General features: G+C 40.2%; 1 protein-coding gene across 1 annotated transcript in view; it reads right to left on the bottom strand.

Annotated features, from left to right (window-relative positions):
• Positions 1-5,646: 5,646 nt before the first annotated feature.
• The window catches only part of LOC118478599, a 5,129-nt gene continuing 1,324 nt past the window's right edge, over positions 5,647-9,451 (bottom strand). Inside the window, exon 1 of the mRNA XM_035972506.1 lies at positions 5,647-9,451. This exon is cut by the window's right edge and continues 1,324 nt beyond it. Within this exon, the coding sequence (XP_035828399.1) occupies positions 8,247-9,451 (1,205 nt within the window). The 3' untranslated portion in view covers positions 5,647-8,246.

Here is a 9,451-nt window from a genome sequence, read left to right as displayed (position 1 = left end):
ATAATACACGTATATAATTATGTATATATACTACCGTTGAGGAGGAAGCTTATGCAATTGTAGAAACGACAAGAAAATGGAGACATTATCTGCTCGAAACTCGTCACTGACACGAAGTCTGTGACTTTCATCAACGACACTCATCAAAGAGGAAAGTTAATTTAGGCCAAGATCCAGAGATGAAACATTGAACTATCCTGCTCTTGTCGTGATATTGTCTACCGACCAGGGACAGAAAGTTCTATGAGCGCAGTACTTAGTTTTGAAACATTTGACGAAAAAAAAAATTGAGTTTCACATGTCAAACTTTTTCGAAAGCAATTCTTGGAATATCTTGATAACAACTCCGAATAGTCTAACGATTTTGATGGAGCATATAGAACATTAGCTTTCTGACCTTATGGTCGCAGTAACTCAAAATGGCCAAATATGTCAGATATAACTTTGTAAATAATTCTAAGGTAGCCTGGTAGCGAGATAACTGAATGTCTATTTCGTGCATACAGCATGACGGCATCCTCACAATTTTGGATACCTGGATACTTGGAGGTGTGATCTCTTACTCAGAGGTCGCGAGCTACCGTTGCACATTCTGCCACATCCAGGCCAGTCCATGTTCTTATGTTGTCCATCCAAGTTATTATTTGCCTTCCTCTGGCTCTCCTGCCCCGCATCTTTCCTTCAAGCACCTCTTTCACAATGGTCTCGTGTCGTTTTAAATGGCCATAGCATTGTATTTTTCTGCATTTTATTCTATTCAGCAGCAGGGTTTGTCTTTTGTGTAGAATCTGACACACCTCATTGTTTGTCTTTTTTGTTTTCCAACTTATTCAGGCCATTCAACAGTAGCACCACACCTCAAACGCATTTTTTTTTCTTTTCTTGTCAAAGTCCAGGTCTCAGCACCATATACGACTATGGGGAAGATGAAGCATTCCAGCATGTTTTTCCTTATAGTGAGAGATAGTTGCCTGGATTTAAATAGTTTGTACATTTGGCTGAATCTTATTTTTGCAGTTGCTGTTCTTATGTTTATAATTTCTTTTTCAAAGCTTCCATCATCTGTGATTGTTGCCCCTAGATACTTGAACAGGTGCACTTGTTCGATTCTCTCCACATCCATGGTTATGCCTGTTCTTTTTCCAAAGGATTTTGATAACACCATAGTTTTTGTTGGGGGTTTTTTGGCGTTCATGTAGAGGCCTGCCTCGCTGCTGTTCATTTTTACTACTTTTAAACTAATTCTAGAACGATTTTCGTTCGTGTTTGCAAGCAAAACTGTATCATCTGCGTATCCTAGGTTATTGACGTTGCCGCCCCCAATAGAGACGCCCTGCAGGTTTTGTCCTTACAATCAGCAGATCTCACAGGACTACACGAGACATCTACCTTGGTGTTACAGGTATATATAAATATATATATATCATTTTGAGTCATCTAAAAAGCTCCCCTTTTCTCTAGAAGATGTCAAGAAGATGACAACCAACTGGTAAATATCTGTGCTGAACTAAAAAACACACACACAAATACAGCATTCTTCGGGACTCCTCAATTCAAATAATCAGCAGGCGTTCGAGAGACTCAGTGTGGATTTCAAGGGTCCCCTACCATCTGCAACACTCAACAAATCGCTACCTTAGAAGTAAAAAGTTCTACTTGACATTCTGGCCTTTTTGAATTACTTAAAAGCATGACGCCAGAAATCAGATGCTCTTTCTGCTCTATCAAAATCGTGAAATTATTCGGAGTCGTCATCAAGATATTCAAAAAATTGCATTCGGAAATACTCAACGGTGTTGTGAAACTCAAATTTTTTTGGCGTCAAATTTCTCAAAACTAGAACTTTGTCATTCTGGGGTTGCGAAATATCTGCTTACAATTGCTGATGAGTACATAATATGTATTCAGGTTTCTCATTTGCATTCGCCTGTACTGCAAAGACCTTACAACATTGCTTATAACCTCCTTGCTGTATTGATACATCTGCCCCTCCCCCCCCCTCCCAGCTATCAATTGCTTCTCTCAACTTTGTTTCCGGTTTGTTTGTTGTTGTTGTTGTTTAGGAACACCATGGTGGAATGAAAGCGTCAAAGAGGCCATCAAAGAAAAGAAGAAACTTGTTCAGAAACGGTTAAAATCCAAGGACGAAAACGACTACACGCAATATTCGCCCTACGATGTGCGAAAGGGCAATGGAACACAACAGGGAACTAAACATAGTATTTGTCGACCAGGAGAGAGCGTCCGAAAGAGTGAACAGAAACAGGCTGTGGAAAGAACTCGAAAACTACACAGTAAGAGGTAAACTTCTAAATAACATCCGCGCCATTTACGAGAACAGCATAAGTACAGTAAGAACGTCAGAGGGACTCACAGAGTGGTTCGAGATAAGATCCGGAGTAAGACAAGGTTGTGTCCTATCGCCACTAGTATTTATCAATATATATGGATAGAATTACAAATGAGGCTAACACAGAACCAGACGCCCTAAATGAATTACTCCTTTTCGTTTTAGTAAGAGTTATGGCACTTGCAACACAATTTAATAAGGTTATATAAGTGCCGAAGATTAGATGTGTTACAAGAGAGTAACAAACACAAAAAAGAAGGACGCGAGATCAGGAGGATAGGTGTGCGGTAGGAAAGAAGGAGCAAACCACCCCAGAGCACCCGCCAACCACACAGTAAATTACTCTTCGCTGACGACCAAATCCTGGCACACAAAGATGAACAAAGTCCCCAACGCCACATGAGCAGATTAAACGAAGAATGTCACAACTACGGCATGAAGATCAACATCAACAAAACAGAGAAAATGAAAGGAAACAGAAATCCAGAACCACTCAGGATACACAACAACAACATGTAAGTACCTTGGAAGTATCATATTTACAGAGGATGTGCGACTGAACAGAGAAATTGAAACACGGGGACAGAAGGCCAATAATGTTAGTTACCAGCTTGCTCCACTACTGAAACATCATAACATCCCCATGACAATAAATCTCAAAATGATCAACACCATATTCATCCCAACACTCCCCTATCAATGCCAAACATGGACCACACACAAGACATAGGAGCATAAAAGTACAACATGTGAAATACGATGTCTTCGAAAAGCAGTAAACAAGACCAGGCGAGACAAAATTAGAAACTCAGTAGTCAGAGAAATGGTGGGTACAAATGATATCATGCATCACATCCAACACCAAAGAATCAATTAATGGTTCGGACATCTCATGCGACAACCAAAACACTATCCAGCAGAACGTGCCTGCTTAAATAAAATTCAATGGCAACAAGGCTAGAGGGCAAACGAGAAAGACCTGGATAGATGGAGTCAAGGAAACACTAACAACGCATGGCATCCCCATGATCCAAGCTCTCTGGCTGGTGGCACAAAGACATCTCTTTTTTCCCACGACACCTAAACGGGTATAAAAGCGGCGTATAAAAATAAAGTAAGTTTGAGGTTGTTGTTTTTTTATATCTTCATAACACCCACAGTGACAGAGGGCCGGCGTCTTTTTTACATAAAAAAGGAGTAGCAACAGTTCCGCACGACTCCAAAAATTCTCGCTATAGCAGCCACATAGAAAAGCAGAATGGAACACTTTGGAAAGCCATTACTAGAGTGTTTGAGCGCGTGAAATCCGCAGCTTGCACTGTATGCTTCCGCGGAAGCCGAGTATGTTTCTGGGTGTTCTCAGAGGGTCTGCTGGGGTAATAATAGTTGTAAAGCGCATAGAGCATGCTCTTGAGCATGGATATGCGCTATATAAATGCAATTATTATTATTTGTGGCGTCGGTGGCCTAGTGGTTAGGCTCTCGGACTCGCAACCGTAAGGTCGTGGGTTCGAATCCCGTCAAGGGCCCGACGTTGTGTCCTTGGGAAAGGCACTTTACAGGTGGGAATTGGTACCCGGCTATAGACAGCGAAAGATCTTGTCAGTATGTTAGTGTTTGAGCGCTTAATCGGCTGCTCGCACTGTATGCTTAATCGGCTGCTCGCACTGTATGCTTCCCGGGAAGCTGAGAATGTTTCGGAGTGTTCTATGGTCTGCTGGGGTAATAATATAGTGTAAAGCGCATAGAGCCTGCTGCTGAGCGGGGATATGCGCTATACAAATGCTATCTATTATTATTAATATTATTATTATTAATATTATTATTATTATTATTATTATTATTATTATTATTATTATTATTATTATTACTATATTATATTATTAAGTCCCTCAAATCTCGCGAATTGCCAGTCAGTCAGCCAGGTGAGAGCTAGATTAGTGCCTGCAGACGCTCTTCACTCAATCAGGTCCTACTTGTGCACAGTTACATAAAAAATGAAACTCTGCGTGAACGTTTTTCTTACAACCGAAAATCTACGATGGAAACATCACTACATGTACCCAACTGGCTTCTAACCCTTGAACCCGTTCACCTGAACAGGAGCGTCACTGTATCGGACCATCCAAGTATGACTCTCAGGTCGATGAAGTGGAACGTGTGTACTGCAACCCTCAATTCAATACACACATGTGTGACCACTCGATGGACGGGAAACAAGACTTAGTGTGTAATTGAGACAGCTGGCTCCAATACCCGAAACTTCGATTAATCTAGAAAAGCCATACGTGAGCACAAGAGGACAGCATGCGAACCAGTGAAACGTCCGACCCACATACAAATTATTATGTGTACTTTTTGTTTTGGTTTTTTGTTTTGTTTTAGTAAAGAGAAAACATACACACAATAAAACTCACTTATTAGTTCTGCGAAAATTAAGGAGACAGACAGAAACAACAGAGAGAAAACGAAGAAGTAGGATCTACCAGAGGCGCCCTCCAATCACCCGCATGTACGTTTGAGTTTGAAATTTAAGCCACAAACACCAAAAACGTCGAGAAAATGGCCATTGATACTTTGGAAACTGATTCTATCTGCTTGCCAATGTTCTAAACAGCAAGAGCAGCCCCCCCCCCCCCCCCCCCCCAAAAAAGAAGGCCCGGCCTAAGGAATCCGTAACTTATTTCAGAACAAGGCCCTATCATTTACGAAAAAAAGAACATGTGTAGTAAAACATTATGTGATCAGTCATTCAACCACAAATTTATGTTTTCTAGTGGGGAAAATATTATGGACAGCGGTTTTTTTGTAATTGTCTTGTGAACAGATTATGGGGTTTTTGTTTGTTTTGTTTTTTGTTTTTTAGTGTAAGTGTTTTACAGAGCTCGCAACCGTATAAGGTCATATGAGCGCGAGGGACACACTTAACATGTTCAGTGGGTAGGAAATCTTGAATTTTGCCATGTTGGCGGCCGAGGCCTACTCTTATCGATTGTAGACCACCAAGGGATCTTTAACGTGCTCAGCATGCACACGGGACCTCCGAGATTTTTCGTCGTTGTCCGAGAATGCTAGGTGTAGAACGTTTCTACCAGAAGATCAGGGGAGTGGCTGACATGAAAGACAGCAGTAAGAAGGAGCCAAGGAGTAGCAGTAGAAAGGCTGTAGAAAGTCAGGAGCCCAGAGGAGAGAGCAAAGGAGGGGAAGGGGAGCTGGCAGAAGGTGGAGACAAAAGCAGACGACAGAACATAATTAGAGAGCAGGGAAAGATGTGAAAGAAGAAAATTTTCCGTCGCTATCTGGATTCGACCTATTGAATGAGAGGCGCACACCTTAACCTCTAGGCCATGAGAACCCCCACAGATTATGTACCACATGTTTTAAGTGTTTCGTAAAGTTGTTTTTATGATACGGTTTTCCACTGTCTTTCATGAGTTTCAGACAAATACAGTTCAGACCCAATATATGTAAAGAAATTGCATAAAACATGTAAAGCCTCTTTCATAATTTCGTAATTCTGACCCTCTTGAAACCATTTATCAGTCTAACTGAATTTCACTGACTTCAATACGGGTAATGGCATTTCAATATTGTACATGTGCCCAGCGTAGAAAGATGACATTGTACCTTTAGTAGTGACCTAAGAAGAGACAGCATTGTACCTAGTGACCCAAGGAGAGGGGACATTGTATTTAGTGACCCAAGGAGAGAGGACACTGTGATTGTACCTAGCGTATGAATGAGACATGACATTGTACCTTGTGTCCTAAGGAAAGATGAAATTGTCTTGTACTTCTAGTACTGATGACCCATAGAAAGATGGCATTCTCAAGTGAATAACAAAGATAAAAAGATCATAATATTGTATCTCAAGGCTTAGTGTCCCAAGGAAAAATGGCATTCTCTAGTGTGTATGAAAAAGAAGGAAAGAAGGACATTGTATCTCTAGTCTCAAGGAAAGACGGCACTGCACCTCTAGTATCCCATGGAAAGAAAACATTCTCTAGTGTGTATGACAAAAAAGTGCAGATGACATTGTATCTCTAGTGTCCCAAGGAAAGATGGCACAGTGCCTCCAGTGTCTTAAAGAAAGATGACATACCATAAATATAACTCATGAGGAAAGATGACGTTGTGCCCTGTGTGTCCCAAAGAAGGATGACATTGTAATACTTTATAATGTACGACGGGGAGAAAAAACTGTTACAATGTACCAGGGTACCGCGGTAGTTAAGTTACACATTTGAAAGTACACTAAAATTTAATAAGCGTTGATAGGGGAGGACAATCAGGAAAATATGTAAGGCAGATATTTGAGATCCACGATAACACAAATTATAACACAGTCTCAGTACAAGCGATTTCTTTCATGTCATCTGAAAATGGACTGGACAGAGTGGGTGAAGAAACAGGAAAATTCATTGGATCACCCAAACCCAAGAATGGTGTGAATGGGACTCAAATCTCTGTCAACCGTAAAAGTACTCCAACATTAGGTATTAGGTATTAGAGCAAAAATAATAGGCATATTTATGTAATCATATGACAAGCTTTGTAGCCTTTGTTTACCTTCTTCAACATTAACCCCAAAAAATTACCAAAAACACCCCCAATTTGGCATATTTAAAAGGTTAAAAATACATCTACATAATATAGTGTAAAGCGCATCTATAGAGCCTGCTGTTGAGCGGGGATGCGCTATACAAATGCTATTTATTATTTATTATTACTCTCATGTATCAAAATAAAAACCTAGGCTAAATTTTTATATTACCCTTGCTCATTAGGCCCTATTCTTTCCTAAAATTATAGCAACACACCACGGCAAAATGACATTATATGTATATACATTTATTTGTAAGAACAAGCTTTATAATACCATAAACTTAACGTCTACAGAATTAACAGCTAGATCAATCTCATTTTTAGTCTTCTGAGGAAAATTTTACTACTTCAGATTGCCAAACTACTAAGCACACTATCGACTTTCAGAGAAGTCCAAGTTTAAAAGAAACCTGAGAACATTGCAATACATCTGGTACTTTGGGGAAACTGAGAACCTCATTATACACTTGGTGCATATATGGGGGAAGCATATCTTTCGAGGCACCAGAGCTTTAAAACAAACAAGGACAACCCTGTCAGAAAATAGAGTGCAAGCTCACTCCGAATCATGTACGTTATGAGACTTGATTGTCACAAACTCTGAAACTCATGCCACAACATGACTCTATTCAATCCAGTCTTTAACTAAATGCACTGCTTTCTATTCAAACTGCAGACCAAATTAATTAAAATTTAATCTAAAAAGAATAGGAAAGCACAAAATTCCAATTGTGCATCAAGTAAATTATTATTTTTCATTTTTGGTTCAACAATGCTTGGTAGTTCAAGAAATTCAGTAGTAAGATCTCAATGTTTGTAGTCTCTGACAAGAGTCTGCCAGGTAGATGGACGATGGAGAGCCAAACACCACAAACTATTTTTAAAATGCCCCATTAGGTCTTGAACCTGGGTCACCCACACCCCAGTACAGTGATACCTCCAACTGAGCCAGTGACACACCTCAAGTCAGAAAAAAAAAACTATCACCCAAGAAAAATCAGGAAGCTGTGTGTAGTAGGCTATAGAATAATTATTAATAGATGATGGATCAATGACTAATCCTTGACATTCAAACAACAATCTTAAATTGACTGTGGCATGAATTCTTGTAGGTGGTTTGAGGAAGGAGGCAAGAAAAGGGAGACAATTATTTTCCATCACTCAACATTTCCGCAGTGACACGGAATATATAGAGAAATTCTAAAATACTCTTTCAATGTTACTTTTCAAAATAAAAAAAAGAAAGGCCTTACTCTCCTTGCAAATTGCTGAGTTATATTGTTATAAAAAATCAAAAGCTTACCTCAATGATGTAAAGGCAATACTGGGCAGAGCTGCGGTATTCAGTTGAAATTTCCGTGTTGGGAATGGCAACGTCTTGAAATATCCGCCTGTCATCCACAACATATGATGTGGACAATCCTCTTGGTTTGGTTATCGTAGACTCAGAATCTTCTATATCCTTTCCTTCAGATATTGAGTCAAGAATGTGGTCCGCATGTGTGGTGGGGGAAGGCGTGGGTAGTGGCGATTCCTCTGACAACTCTGCTGGACTCTGATGACTGACTTCATAATGAGAAGAAGACATTCCAAAAAAGGGTCTCATACTAGAGAAAAACCCCGGACTGGGTGTGTTCTCCGAGTCACTTCCTGACCCATAATGCTGATGATCTCCATTTGAGGAGATTGACGGAAATGAAGAAATAGAAGAAGACATTTTCCTGTTCGCCTCTTCCACTGGGACCCCATCCACCAAAACTTGTGGCGCACAGGGTGGAACATTCTGAGGCTCGCTTTCTTTTCCTTTCTGCTTTGAAGAAAAAAGTGATAACGTCCGTGGTTTCTTCAGGTTCTGAATGCCACTTGGCTTCAAGGAATCCACAAAGAAACTTTTTAAAGAAGAAAACTTTGGGAAAGAACTGTGAACTGACTCACTGCCGCCTTCCGACTCCGTGGAATTCATTAATGAACTGCTGTGTTTAAGGGAACTAGAAGAGTCAGATTCAAGGGAAGTCACTGAACTATTACGGCCAAAAGATAAAATCGCTTGTGGATCCAAGAGAAACTCACCAGAACTATCAACAGATTCATTATCAGTTCCAGACTGACTTTCCGGCACAACCGAGCTACCACCGTCTAAATCAGACTGAGACACCATTTCATTTGCTTCTTCTCTGAAATTTTTGAAAAAAGGATTAGTGTCATGCATGGGAATGTGTCCCGCACAAGGTGGACTATGACTAATATTATGTGAGGTGACTGTCACATCTCCGTTGACAACAGTGCTATTTAAATCAGCAGTCGAATCATTCAAAACAATTGTATCTGAACCTATACTGTCTGATGGTAAAGAAGGTGAAAGAGACTGACTCTTCATTTTGGTCACAGACGAAGGTACACATTTTGTACTTTCATCACTAACACGTTGACGCATGTCACAGACATCAGCCTCAGGGACATTTTTGCTCTCAGAATCAACATCTTTTGTTAGTTGTT

This window comes from Aplysia californica, unplaced genomic scaffold (assembly GCF_000002075.1).
Source record: "Aplysia californica isolate F4 #8 unplaced genomic scaffold, AplCal3.0 scaffold00718, whole genome shotgun sequence".
NCBI classification, from domain to species: Eukaryota; Metazoa; Mollusca; class Gastropoda; order Aplysiida; family Aplysiidae; genus Aplysia; species Aplysia californica.
The sequence above is the reverse complement of the archived record's forward strand: the minus strand, read 5'-3'. Positions and strand labels throughout refer to the sequence as shown.